This window comes from Schistocerca piceifrons, chromosome 4 (assembly GCF_021461385.2).
Source record: "Schistocerca piceifrons isolate TAMUIC-IGC-003096 chromosome 4, iqSchPice1.1, whole genome shotgun sequence".
NCBI classification, from domain to species: domain Eukaryota; kingdom Metazoa; phylum Arthropoda; class Insecta; order Orthoptera; family Acrididae; genus Schistocerca; species Schistocerca piceifrons.
Window position 1 is genome coordinate 510,942,809 of NC_060141.1, and position 15,435 is coordinate 510,958,243.

The 15,435-nt window shown below is 40.0% G+C and overlaps 1 protein-coding gene across 1 annotated transcript in view; it reads left to right on the forward strand.

The window, feature by feature from the left end:
• Window positions 1-12,678, forward strand: part of LOC124794984 (protein HBS1) — a 188,613-nt gene extending 175,935 nt beyond the window's left edge. Inside the window, exons 12-13 of the mRNA XM_047258727.1 lie at window positions 5,121-5,366; window positions 12,509-12,678. Of these exons, the coding sequence (XP_047114683.1) occupies window positions 5,121-5,366; window positions 12,509-12,517 (255 nt within the window). The 3' untranslated portion in view covers window positions 12,518-12,678. The remainder of the gene's footprint in view (window positions 1-5,120; window positions 5,367-12,508) is intronic.
• The last annotated feature ends 2,757 nt before the right edge of the window (window positions 12,679-15,435 follow it).

Below are 15,435 nucleotides of genomic sequence, written 5' to 3' on the forward strand. Positions count from 1 at the left end.
GAACATCATGTGACAATGTCCATTACAACTGATTCAACAGTTTGAAAGATGTTGATTTAATTATATAGAAACTTCCATATCCCAGTGTTTTAGTGTTCCGTCTTGCTAAAAGATGTGATCCTGGAATCCAAATGAAGCTGTGGCAACAGCTCAACTTTTGATGAGCCCTGCTGATGTTCAGTTACGGACAAAGGCTGTTTTGTACCTATATTCAAATGTTGCACTGGCTAACTGTACCATTTATGTGGATGGTTGCCCTCACTGCTAAAAATTAGACATGTAGCAAAAGTTTCTTTGCCATTTCATCCATCATTGCTGTAGTGTAATTTGAATGTTTGATGTAGTCTCCCCATTTCATTTCCTGTAAAATTTGAATTATGTGTTCACTTATTTTGAGAGTATGCCAAACCATTATTTGTGGCATATGTAGATCTCTGGTGACTTTGTATGTTGATTTCCTTGGGCTACGTTCAAATGAAATGCAAATTCTTTGAACATTTTATGCTCATACACATAGCTGGCCAGTACTTTCCGATCTACACAAACATCCTGTTTCTTCAAACTGCCAATGCTATCTACAAAAGTCATTCGCATCTGGAGGGGTTTGATTGTATCACTGAAAATATCTTTGCATTTTGGTGACAGAATGACAGTTGTTATAATTTAACAGGAAGAATCCTTCTGCAAGAGATCAGCAATTCTCATTTATGACACAGAGCTGTTTTACTTACGGATGGCCACACATGCCATAGCTTCTGGTTCACTGTGCTTGTGCTACAATCAAAATTTTGCACTTTCTTTTACATTCTTTGTAATGCTTATTGCTGTATCTCTATGCATTAAATGATTATAGCTATTTGTAATTAGTATATTCATTTTGAACTGTCCTGCTTCTGAGGCGGGTATGTGATAGAAGCCCAGTGATCAGCTAAATTCGAGTTACAAAGCATCTCAAGAGAATAGCCCATCTGGGTGGCACAGATGCTTCCAGTGTGAGAAAATAACAAAGTGCGGACAATTTCTCTGTGAAGAACCAAGAACTGCAGGAGAAGTGGAGGCCAAAGTGCTCGAAGACTGGCATATCACAATCTATGTGATAGTGGAAAAAGTGAAAATCAGTCATGAATCAGTTTTCAACATTTTGAGTGTATCAAAGATCACCAATCACCGTACTCACACCCGTTGAAAAAAATTCACTGAACAGAGGCAGCAGTGGAAATATTGTATCAGTTTGAGGACAACCCAGATAACTTATTTTGCTTCTAATGACTGTAGAGGACTGCTAGGTATATCACTATGAGCCTGAGACTAATGAGCAAAGCAAGCAGTGGAATCATCTGTATTCAACACTCCAGGAAAGGGTGAAAGCCAAACCATCAGCGGGCAAGGTGATGTTGAGTGGTTTTTGGGGCTACTGTGATGTATGTGGTGCTAACACATTGTGCTCATAAAATGCTAATACTAACAAAATTTCCTGATCACATTGCTGGAGGCTATCAGCATGATGCACTGTGAGAAGCTGTCTAAGGTTATAGTTTTGCTGCAGAACAATGTCCCAGCTCATTCTGCAAAGGACATTGTCATGCATACTGCTTCCTTGGTGCATCTGATTTTAAATTTTGCCTATCCACAGCCCCCACCCCTCCCCTATTTTCCTCACATTGCATCCAGTGACTACGTCCTCTTTCCTCAGATGAAGAAACTATTTCATGGCAGGAATTTCCAGAATGACTGTGAGGTGATTTTCAAGGTAGAATGTTTCCTGAACAGCCATAATGCAGGTTTCTACAACCCAGGCCTTAACCAAGCATCTGGCATTGGGGAAAATGTGTCACACTGGAGGGTGAATGCTTAGAGGGAGACTAAACCATCACCAAATTTCAGGGCTGCAGCTTGATTTTTTTGAAGTGATAATCAAAACTTTGATTGCTCTTTGTATGGTGCAGAGATTTAAGACACATAGAGGATGGGCTGTCATGTAGAGCTGCACAAAATTAGTTTTCAGGCTGAAAACAGCAGCAGCAACAACAACAACAACAACAACAACCAAATCAACAACCATTAAAGTATGATCTATTTTACTACTAGAATTTCTTTCAAACACTCCAGATGACACATTCTTGCAAACACTACAGTACATTACCTTTTTTTTTCTTAATTACTTATTAGAGAATTCTTGTCCTTCTGAACCAGAGTCATTGAATACTTCTTCAAAAGCATGAAAAACATTATATCATTGAATATTGCCGTTACAAAGCTGTGGCCGTGCATGTACAGTGGGGTAGCAAGTACACAAGGAATTGCAAAAAGCAATATGTGACACATGGGGTGAGGAGGGAGGGGGGGGGGGGGGGGGCAAAAAACAGAATTTCAGCTATGCAATTTTAAGAACAGCACTAGCCAGACTTGGCTAACTACTATTGCCAGAGTCCTGCTCTGGCACTGTCCATGACATGTTAATAATGAAAAGGAAGCGTTACAGAATTATTAGCAGATGAGGTGTTTGAAGCCATTCAAGGTATGAGAAAGGAAATCTACCAGGAAAGAGTGGCATTTCATTACAAATGGTTAAAGTTGGAGATAAAGTAATACAGAAGGAACTTGCAGATTATTTATAAAATGTCTGCTGACAGAGACAATTCTCCAGGATTGAACTACTACTGTTGTCGTCGTACTTTACAAGAAAGCTAACAGACAAGACAGAAATCTATAGTCCTATGAGCCTCTTCTTCACAATGTGCAAGATATTCACTAAAACTACCAACAAGCTCATGGAGGGGCGGGGGGGCTGATTTTTACCAGGTAAAGAAACAAACTTAATTTAGAAGTGGATTTTCCATAATTAGTTATTAGCAAGTTGCGAATGAAATTGTAGATTGGAGCATTGCATATGAATCACTACTTCGTCTGGAATTCTTAGATTTTGAGAAATCTTTTGTCTCAGCTTAAATTAAAATAACAGTTCTTTGTCTGTTTGCTTAATTTGCCCACTTTTGTTCAGCAAACAAACTTGTATTGGAATACAATAATAGTCTTCAGTTATGTTAATAATACATTATTGTTCATGTGATGTGTTCACTTTCATTCTGATATAAAATAATGATGAACACATGAAGTATATACAGGGTGTCCAGAAAATGGCTCCCTGATTTAAAAATTAAATATCTCGAAAACAAAGATCGATAGAGGAATGCAGTACATGGTATGTTTATTGTGAAAGCTGTAAGAAGTTTATACAGCAGTTTGAAATAATAGTTACAAAACTTGCTAACAGATGGCGCTGTACGCTGTACAGCTCATATCAGCATACATAAGTAAAATAATCGTATGAAAACAATCTTTGCAAACAATCACATCACAATGTTTTCAAAATGTTCACCATTGGCACTACAGAGGTGGCGCAAAAGAAGAATGAAATTCGCCATCAGATTTCGTAGTGTCTCAACCTAAATGGATTCACGTGCCACAGAGATCGCTGATTCAAGCTCGTCCAGCATGGCGGGATGCTTCGGGTAGACCATGTCTTTCACTGCGCCCCACAAAAAAAAGTCACAGGGAGTCAAATCCGACGAATATGGAGGCCAATCCAATCCTACACCAGTAAATTTGGGATATTCCAAAGCAATGACTCGATTCCCGAAGTATTCCTCCAGAAAGCAAAACACTTGTTCGGTCCGATGTGGTCAGGATCCATCTTGCATAAACCATTCAGTACCTGATCGATCCTCTAACGCTTGCTGTGTGGTGACAAATTGTTCCAAAATTGCAATGTAACATGCACCAGTGACCATTTCAGCCCACACAGTAACTTTAGGAGAATATAGGGGTTTCGCTTCACACCAATATGGCTTTTCGGAACCCCAAAATCGCCAGTTCTGCTTATTCACGTATCCACTCAGGTGGAAGTGTGCTTCATCTGTAAACCAGATGCAGCCAACATCAAATCCTTCACTATCAATCATTGTGAGCATCTGATTAGCAAAGGCAACCCTTTGTTGCACAGCTCGTACGGTATGGCCTGGTGCGTTTGAATTTTGAATGGAAACATGTGTAGGCTCTTTCTCAGTATTTTCTGCATGCTGGAATGCTTCTAGCCATTTTCGGATGCAATTCTACGGACGGACCAGAAACTGTGGTGATATTTTCAGGCGTAACTGCGGTTTGCTTGTGGCCAACATGCCCCACTACGTCATCAGTTACGCTGCCTGTTCGTTGAAATTTTGCGAAGAGCGTACAAATGGTTTTCGCATCGGGTCCTTTTGGAACATTAAATCGTGCGTGAAAACTTCGCCTTGTTGCCGTAGGACTCTCTTCTAACCTGTGGTACTCTAGCACCAGAAAAACGCGTTGTTCAATGGAGTACATGGTTTTAATCTCTTCCTTTGGTACGCCAACCTCCTTTCACGTTTCAATAGTGGAACTGATCGCTCTGGGCTTCGGATCACTATTTATACTAGGCATTACGTATGGTGATTACAGCACCATCTGTTAGCAGCTTTTGTAACTATTATTTCAAACTGCTTTATAAACTTCTTACAGCTTTCACAATAAACATACCGTTTACTGCATTCCTCTATCGATCTTTGTTTTCAAGATATTTAATTTTGAAATCAGGGAGTCCTTTTCTGGACACCCTGTAGTTACATATTAATAACAAGAGTGAAGATCATTTCTTTATTCTGATACAGTGTGACTGATGTGCTTGAGTTGTCCCATTGAGTCCATGTACCTGTTGCACTTGCCAAATGACCTGATAGTCAGGAATGGACTGCTTTGTTTTTGCTTTGAACAGTACTTTACATGTAGAGCAATAAACAACTTTGATGGAATCAATGACTTTAACACTTATTATGGAGTAGTGTTTAGAGTATGTATTTTGCACTATAGTACCAAATCAACATGTACTAGTGTACAGCTTCATATGTTGGCAAACTACATAGTTTTACCAAGTCAGTATTTTACATCTGTTCCATATAAGAATTATGTTACACTTTCAGCCCTTTACAAGCATTGTATCACTTATATGTACCTAATACTGATCTTAAAGTAATAAATGTTTCACAATCATTGCAGCATATTGTGTTGAGTTAAAAGTATGTTTTTTTTAAAAATTATTCTAGGTAATTCTGCATCATCAGTCATTGCTAGAGCCAGCTGTTATTACAAAGCTTGTTGCTCAGTTGCACAAAAGTACAGGTGAAGTAATTAAACGACATCCAAGATGTTTAGTTCGCAATTCCAACGCCTTAGTACAATTGGAAACATCAAGACCCATATGTATGGAACTTTATAAAGACATCAAGGAGCTGGGCCGGTTTATGCTTCGTGTTGGTGGCGTTACTGTGGCTGCAGGACTTGTTACGCAGGTAGGTTAAACTTTTCTGAAACAGTAAGATTTCCATTTTGTGATCAGTCCATTTTAATTACCTGTACCAGTACTCCTACTACCATGATTAATTTTGTTAATTTTTCTGTCATTGTTGTGATTAATACTTTGAATTTCCTTTTTTTAATTATTGTAAACTGTGGGAAATATGAGATTGAGGTTTTTTTTTCTTTTGACAGCCTTCAATATTAGTATTAGAAAAAAATACCAGTTGTACACACTGATCAGCAAAATTAGATTGCTGGCTGCATAATTTGTAACCTTTGAAAATTTCAATGCATACAGAAAAAAACCTTATTTAGGTAGACACAAAACAAAGACATACTCCACCATTAGTAGAAATGGTTGTCAAAGAATAGATGCCATGACACAAACACTACTGAATATTTGTCAAATGTCAAATTACTTAAATGCTACAAGTCTCATCCCTTTTTTAGTGCAACACAAGGACATTGTTGCTATAAAATCTGTGTAATAATATGTCAGTGTGATAATGTAATTTATATGGGTTATTTCATTAGTAAAATAAGTGGGAAAGAGAGCAAATATACATTTCCTTCAACCGCTCTAAACGTTAGACAAACCATTACGAACATTTTGTGTCTGGATCCACTGGTTAGCTGTGCTTGAAAAATGGAGAAAAATCTGCTAGGGTTTGTTCTAAGTGAATCCAGTACTAATATTAGCAAGTGCTTGCTAGTTGTTGTGTTATGGTTAAAGACAAACTGTCTGGCAGTTGTTGATAAAAAAAAATGTAAAATATGTATTGTAGTGCATTTTGGTATTATTAATTACATTCCCTTCTAACACTGACAAGTATTTCTGTGGTTGCTATATTTTTATTGGTGCAGAATTGGATCAGTTTCTAATGACAAGTGTAAATGTCGTGAAATTACTCCTCTAGAACATGACACTGTCCATATCTTACCACACTTACATAATATGTCATCCAATTTGTGCATCATGGTACCTTATCATTATGTGTGGTCATATAGTTATGGATAGTACAAGGATTTATAATTTAAAATAGATAGAATAGTATACAGATAGTTGTTGTACAAAAAATGAAACATTAAGGAAGACAACAATTGACTAAGGTCGTTACAGACATCGTTCTACAAATTTTACAAAGGATACGAATTGCCTGAGGACTTTGGGACATAACTAAAACCAGTTTGTGCCAGTGGCCTTGAAAACTTTGTCACATTAACCATTCCAAAATGCACCTGTCAACCTGCACAGCTCATTTTGCTTTTAGGCATGAGGCCCCTACTTCAAATGTCTCTCTCTCTTCCTTTTTTTTTTTTTTTACACTCCATGAATTCATCATTGTTCTCAACCCACAGTTTAAACTTAAATGTACAGCTAAATCTTATTCTTTTCCTTTCGTTAGCAATTTTCTCACTTAATACTAAATCATTGATACCCCATCTCTCACTAATATAAGGCATGTCAGATAAATGACATCAAAGCTACTGAACAACCAAATTCTATGTAAATGTCTCTAAATTGTTGACAGTAATTTGAATGAATTTTCAATCTGCAGTGGAGCATGTGATTATTTGAAATTTCCTATCAGATTAAAAGTGTTTGCCGGGTTGGTACTTCATTCTTGGACACTTCCTTTTTTTCAGGCAAGTGCTCTACCAACTGAGTTATCCAACCACAACTCACGACCCAGCCTCATAGCTTTTCTTTTTCCAGTATCTCATTTCCTACCTTCCAAAGTTAATAAAAGTTTTCTGGCATACCTTGCGAAGGATATTGTGGAGACATGGTTTAGTCATAGCCTGGAGGATTGTGTCATCATTCAATTCTCCTCTAATTTTTGGACTTGCTTATCTGTTTTCTTATTAGTTACTTGTAATTCAGCCTTTAAGTCAGCAGTTGTTATGTCTAGTTTATCGTTTAGTTCAGTGAACATAACATCTTGGGTGTTTATAATAGCATTGGTGGTATCTAGCATAGCATTTAACTCAGTCTGTACATCTGCCAGAATGTTCAATATTTTTTCCTTACTTCTAATCAGTACTGGCATATGTCTAAAAGAGCAAGAAGTTTATAACAAAATTAACCTCCACCATACCAAACACACACACAAAAAAAAAAAAAATTTTGAAAAGGATTGTTGCTACTCAGCACACAGCAGAGATACAGAGTCACGACTACAACAAAATGACTGTCAAAAAGTGCACCCTCAGCCAACAAGGCTATTGTCAGTAATAGGCAAAACACACACACACACACACACACACACACACACACACACACACACACACACACACGGCCACAGTCTCTGGCTGCGAGCGGTGGTGACTGGGGTGGGGAGGGAAAGGGATTGCAGGGTAGGGGTGTGGGATGGTAAAGCAGTAAAGTGCTGCTTGTGAGAGTGTACAGGGATAAGGTGGAGGAAGGTAGGGTAGCTAGATGAAACTGGGAGGATGGACAGTTTGTTGGTTGTCATGGCCATGTATAATGGAGCACAGTGGTTGCAACTTAGCTTGTAGATCACTTGACGGGTTTCACAGATAGCCCTTCATGGGTGGTGTAGGTGATGCTTGTTATCAGACCGGAGTAGGTAGTAGTGGTGGTGGTGGGAGGAGGTTCGAAACAGCAGTGGTGGAGCCTTTGTCAGCAGGTAAGATTATAATGCCAGGATCAGTTCTTAGGTTATGGATTCTATTCTTTCTGCAGATGTATGATTAGTTTGTATGTTGAGGGATTTGGGGAATGATGGTTTGAGGCAAGGTTAGACGTTAAAAAATTCTGGAAAGTTAACAGGGGGTGACTTGGGGGCAGTGGGTGTGGATCATGGTTGAGTGGAGGAGTGAACTGAGTCAGTCAGGGTTCAGTATTGGGCTTTGGTTGAGTCTGGTAGGATTGGTGGGGAAAAAGTGTTTCCACTGTAGGGGCCAGGAGGAGGAGAAAAGGTCTTTAACAAGTCCTGCATGATTGGATTTGGAAATAGGGCAAAAGATGAGGCTTTTGGAAAGGACTGACACTTTCGAGTGGCTAAGGCTTGCACTCAGTCTTTTTATTTCTCTCCTTTTGTGCTATCCCCACCCCTGTCCCCCTGTCCCCCTCTCCTGACCTCTGTCTAACCTCCCAGACGCACCTAGCTCTTGGTGCCCTAGCTTCTCTCCACCTCAGCCCTGCATGCTCTTGCTAGCAGCACTTTACTGTCCCCCATCCCTACCCTGGTATTCCTCCCTCTCCCTGCCCCAGCCTCCACCTTAACCCCACCAGGTTGCCTCTCCCATCATGCGCTGTTGCTCGTAATCTGGCTTCAACTGCCGTGTGTGTGTGTGTGTGTGTGTGTGTGTGTGTGTGTGTGTGTGTGTGTTTTGTCTGTTTCTTATGAAGACCGTATTGGCCGAAATCTCTCTTTCTGACAGTTTCACGGACTTGCATTCAGGAGGATGATGGTTCAAACTTGTGTCCAGCCACCCTGGTTTAGGTTTACCATGATTTCCCAAAATTACTTCAGGCAAATGCCAGGACACACACACACACACACACACACACACACACACACACACACACCATAATCCGTGGCAGCTGAAACCAGACTATGAGCAGCAGTGCATGATGAGAGAGGCAGTCCTGTGGAGCCTGGGGTGGGTAGAAGGAGGTGCAGGAGGGGGGGGGGGGGGGATGGTAAAATGGACAAAGTGGAGAGAGGGTAGGGCAGCTAGGTACAGTTGGAAGGTTAGAAGGAGGGTGGGTGAGATGGTGGTAGTGGAAAAGGAGAGAAGTAAAAAGACTGGGTGTGTTGGTGGAATAGAGGGCTTTGCAGTGCTGAAATGGGAACAGGGAAGGGGCTAGATAGGTAAGGACAGTGACTAACGAAGGTTGAGACCAGAAGGGTTACTGGAATGTGGGATATATTGCAGGGAGAGTTCGCACCAGCACAATTCAGATAAGCAGGTGTTGGTGGGATCAAGATGGCATAGACTGTGAAGTGAAGTAGTCATTGAAATGAAGAATATCCTGTTGGATGGTGTGCTCAGCAATAGGATGGTCCAGTTGTTTCTTGGCCATAGTTTGTCAGTGGCCATTCATGTGGACAGACAGCTTGTTGCTTGTCATGTCCATGTTGAATGCAGCACAGTTGGTGCAGTTTAGCTTGTAGATCGCTCGATTGGTTTCACAGGTAGCCCTGCCTTTGATGGGATAGGTGATGTTTATGACTGGACTGGAGTATATTATGGTGGGAGGATGTATGAGACAGGTCTTGCATCTAGGTCTGTTACAGGGATATGAGCTGTGAGGCAAGGGGTTGGGAGCAGGGAGTGTGTAGGGATGGAAGAGGATATTTTGTAGGTTCCGTTGGCAGCAGAATAACACTGTGGGAGGAGTGGGAAGGATAGTGGGTAGGACATTTCTCATTTCAGGGCGAGACGAGAGGTAGCCAAAATCCTAGCGGAGAATGTAATTCAGTTGCTCCAGTCCTGGGTGGTATTGAGTAATGAGGGGAATGTTGCTCTGTGGTCGGACAGTGGGACTTTGGTAGATGATGGGTGACTAGAAGGATAAGGCATGGGAAATCTGTTTTTGTTGCCCTACCCTCTTTCGTCCTCATCCCTGCGTACTCCCACTGGCAGCACTTTACTGTCTCCCACCCCACCCCAACCCTACCATCCCTCCCCCTCCCTGCTCCAGCCTCCTCCTTACCCCAACCGGTTGCCTCTCACATCACACGCTGCTGCTCGTTGTCTGGCGTGAGCTACCAGTGTCTGTGGTCATGCGTGTGTGAGTTTCATTTGTGTGTGTGTGTGTGTGTGTGTGTGTGTGTGTGTGTGTGTATGTGTGTATGTGTGTGTGTGTGTGTGTCCATTGTCTATTTTTGACAAGGGCCTTGTTGGCCAAAAGCTTATTTTGTGGCAGTTTTTTTTTTGTTGTGCCTATCTGTGACTCAGCACCTCAGCTACAAGATGAGTAGCAACTATCCTTTTCATAACATTATTATATTCATCCTGGAGTCTCACATAAGAGTGTGTGTCTGTGTGTCAGTTTAACAGTTCATTAACATAAATATCGTACAAAATATTTTATTTAATATAGGTAAGGGTGAGGAACAAGGAAGTCTTTAATTTAATTTCCTTAATAATGTGTGAAATTACCAACAATTTTAATTATGCTACAATCCGTGTATCATGCATAAGTATCATATAAACTACTCCTGTTTTTGCATGAATCTCCTGCAGTATTGTTACATTGCTGGCATTTACTCTCAGGACTTGGTGCACAACTCCAAACTGGGACAATGCATGGAGAGTGCACAAATGTTCATGCAAGCACTTCAGCTTGTGGAATTACTGTGATTACCGCCCCACTTTCAAGACACATGGTGTCCCTCATACTCCTCAATACATGCAAAGATACATAAGAAGACCTCCAGTTCCCTCCAGTTTCATGCTTGTAACTACTAAACAGCTATATCGTTTAAAGATACAAGTATCACTTGTGACTAGGTAGACATAAGGTTGCACATCACTATATTGGAGTATTGTAACACCAACATATCCAACTTTGATTTTCTGTGAAAACATAGAAAAAGCCCAATTTTTCAATGATTGTCCTCGGAAAATGACAAGCAGGGCATTTATCATAAAGTTAATGCTGTCTGTGTTAGCCGTTATAAAATTTTCACATCTAGTAGAGGAACTTACTTTAGGACATTGCATATTTCTTAGTGATAAAATTTACATTTGTGAGAAATGGGCAGGACATCTAGATGGATTTCCTATTCGTAAACCATAGATGCTTTATGAGCAAATCAGAAATTAATTCTTAACTAAATTGATATTATTACATTGTAGGGAAACAGATGTAGTGAGTTTCTAGCCGACTGTTATTTATCATAAGGTCATTTAGTACTCTGTACTGATTATATACAAAGTCTATGGAACCACAGATTGCAGAGAAAACAGTCAACAGTTCAGAAAAGGGAAAGATGCATTAGTGGACAAAACTAGGGAGGGGTTGGGGATGGAGGAGGGAGCTGAGGCTGAGGGAGGAATATATATAAATAAAATAAATGTTTAGAGCAGATAAATCATATGTCTGTATCTGTAAGGTAATTGTCCCCAAAATACAATAATAGATAAATTCTTTTCTATTGTAATTTGGGAGTAGTTTCATTATGGACTTACTTTTCCATGGAGAAAGGCTGACAGACGAACATTTTTCATAGCGGTGACAAACAACTCTTGGAGCAAAATACTGAATTTTGCTCATACTGTGTCATGTGCCATTGATTCATGAATTTTCCCAAAAATGACTTCAGGTCCTGCAAGAATAAATAATAATAATAATAATCAATAAAAGTGATCATAGTGGTTGTTGGCACACTGGATACAGCATCAAAAGAACTCAGTGGACACTTGAAAAATATTGGCATCAATAAAATATCTATCTCCAAAAAGCCACTTTGAAGGGACTGCATGCATACCTGTCAGTACATCAAGTAGTCTTAGACACTTAGGAAATGTGTGAAGGAGATAAAATTTGAAATCCAACATAGTGATATTGTTTGCTGTGTTCACTGTTGTAATTTTTTGTCAACAAATAACTATTGTTAGTGTACAATTGTCTTCAGCTGCAAAAGACTGTGTTTATGGAAATGGAAGTGAAGTCCCATGCTTCTTGACAGAGTGTAGGGGAATGACGCGGGAGACCTGCACCGCCATACTAGGCAAGGTCCTATGGGGGGTGGTTTGCCGTTGCCTTCCTCTGACTGTAATGGGGATGAATGATGGTGATGATGACAACACAACAACACCCAGTCATCTCGGGGCAGGTGAAAATCCCTGACCTTGCTGGGAATTGAACCCGGGGCCCCATGCTCAGGAAGCGAGAAGGCTACCGCAAGACCACGAGCTGTGGACTCTATGTTTATATTTGAAGCATTTCCTAAATGGTTACCTGAAAATCATTCTTTTCTTGTGGGAAGAAATGTGAATGTGATTTCTCTATTTCCTATTTTTTTTTAAATAAATTGTAGCAAGTTTAAGGCAGTAGTTTCTTAAAAGACACTCATTTGTTTGTGTTGCGTTGGCTGTTTTAACATCATTGTAGTAATAAGAAAATATTTCTCATGTTATACTTTCTTGTTTTCAGATCTTCTAATGGTGAGACTGGAAGAAATCAAATGACTGTTATATGGAACTTATCAGAAGAAATGGAAAACTGATTTTCTTTTCCAGGAAGTAATATAACAAGCATGAAGTACAGCTCTCCTAACGTGTACCTCATTGTAATCTCCATGAATAAAACGATTCTCTGAAAAATCTCTTAGTACTGTGGTATTTTAAAATTGTCAGTCAGTTCCCTCATAATTTGTTTCAGTTTCTGACTACTGCAGGTAAAAATATAAGAAAATTTCATTCCACTGCAACAGAAAAGCATATTTTTGCAACATGCATCAAGAGTGTGTCTCACCATAGGCAAGTTTGGAGGAATACCAGGAATAAGAGTAATACATATTAACAATTGGTCTCAATTGTGGTTGCTTCAGTAGGAATTCTTAATGCTAGTAAGTTGAGCAAAAGTTGTTTGTATGGATAAGCACACTTTAAAGCATTGTTGCACTTTTAGGATGATAATGATGGTGATTATGATTATGATAATCATAATGATGGTGCTAATTGATATGACAGATATTTAAAGCAGATACAGCACAGAGAAGACTGACTTTAATTTGGTAATTTTACTGAAACAAGAACTAGCAATGATATAGTGACAAAAATCCATAAAAATCTGAGCTTGCCTGTGAAACTTACGTCAGTCACTTTACACCTGTTGAGTCCAGGAGTATGTTGTAAGTACAAATTTTCATTGTTTAGTAATTCAGTCTGGTTCATCAGCTGAGAAAGAGTCAGACAGCAACGATATAGATGTCATTGATCTCTTCGGATGGCTTAGGAAGATGTTTGACTGGCTGGTTACCTGTGTGGTGGATGATGGGTTGCAAAAGTCTTATCTAAGAGAGTAATTCTCAGGACTATGGCCAGATTTCTGTGTTCAGTTGGCAACTGACCATATTGCTGTTGTCATGTGCACTGCTGAACTGATTTTGAGGATGTGTGTTGACCCTGCTCCAGTAGCCCTAGTGGGGCTGTTGCCAATCCATTGGAGGTTTGTTCGCATGGGTGTATCTAATGCACAGCATATCCATGACAGCACTGATATAGATGTCATTGATCATTTTGGTGGCTTGGGAAGATGTTTGGCTGGTCACCTTGCTCATCATTATTGTTGCAGGGAAGCTCTGTACGACTTTTAATTAATCCAGGTAGAAGTTCCCAGGCCTTGCTAAAGTTGTAACCCCCGTCACAGTTGATTAAGTTGTATGTTACATCTCAATTGATTCTTTTGTGATACAATTCCACTAGTTTTAGTTTTGTTTCATAACCTTTGTACCAAGTGAGATGGCTTGGTGGTTAGCACACTAGACTCACATTCAGGAGAACAAAGGTCCAAATCCCCATCTGGTGACCCTAATTAGGTTTTCTGTGATTTTCCCAAATCGCTTACGGCATATACTGGGATGATCCCTCTGAAAAAGGCATGGCCAGTTTCTTTCAGCATCCCTTGATAATCCAAACTTGTGCTCCTTCCTTAATGACCTTGTTGTTAAAGGGACATTAAACTCTGATCTATCTACTTGCCTACCTATGTAAGAATTTTGTGCCTTTGTTGTCCTTGCTCTGTAGCTTTACAACTGTGAATGTGTTTGGCTACAGTAGTTGAGTATGTGGCTCATGTTTGCAGCAGTGATATTTAATAATGCACATCATCAACCCACTAGATGTGATGCCACATTGGCATGGGATCTGATACATTCCAGATTTGCAGTCTGAGGCCGTCATTCACTCTACTATGTAGTTCCTGTGCTTTTGGTTGATGGGCAGATTTAACACAGTCTCTGTAGAATCTTTTTTAGATACACGCCACTGTACGGAAGAAGTTCAGCAGTAACAATTCCACTTCTGCTTCCTCTAGCTGCACTATCAGTGTTGGGCGTACTGCTTCCCAAATTTATCATTTTGTGTAACTGTTCTGACAAAAACCAGTCCTCAGCACACCCCCAGGCACAAGCATCAGGTGGAGTGACAACAGACTTTCACAGATGACTGGAGGCAGTTGGGTGAAGGAGGTGAGGAGATGGAGATAGAAGCCCCATGGTTTGCTAGTCAGCAGTCAATCAGGTTACCTGATGATGGCAACATAGTCACTTGTTGTCCACTGGTCACAGAGATCTGGCTGTGTGTCCCATAATTATTCTCTCAATGGACGTTCATCCATACTGAAGTTGTCATTCCTTAATTTTCAGTATGGAATTGATAGTACTTTTACTCAGCAGTCTTTCCAGTGGAATTTTTGAAGTACTACCTGCCCTTTAACAGCATGTTATCCACATTAAGGAAGTAAGGTCAATACTTCATATTTATCTTCATTTACTTAACAACAACAACAACAATAACAACAGCAACAACTCATCTATTGGGTAGATTTAAAGTTGGCAGATAAAGAAATGCCTGACACATACGGATGGCACCAAGGAAATGAAATACTCTGGGCAGACCAAAACTACCCAAGAGAAGAAAAAACAAGGAATTGTAACTGCTTAGTGAGTAACAGGGCTCAGCAGTGGAGAAGGCACATGTATTACAGTCAGTGGTCATAGAAAGCCTGATTTGTCTTTTTGCAGAGAACACACCTCGCACTAGATCTAAAACACATCTCAGTAAAATGGAGAGTAAAAGAAGTCTTTGAAAAAAAAAAAAAAAAAAAAAAAAAAGTACTGCTTGGAGAATGCCAGGGTACCTCTGGAGCTGTCACTGATGATGACAGCATACAAGCCAGCAGTAGTGGGAAGGGTTCCAGATCAGCTCTCTTTGATTTACCAAAACCATCTACCACCACTTGGCTGCATTGCAATTGACCACATCTCAGATGCCACCTGCTAAGGCATTCAAACTATGAGTGTGCACAAAACGGGCCAATGATGTGAATGCATTCATTATGCTCTAGCATTATTTAAT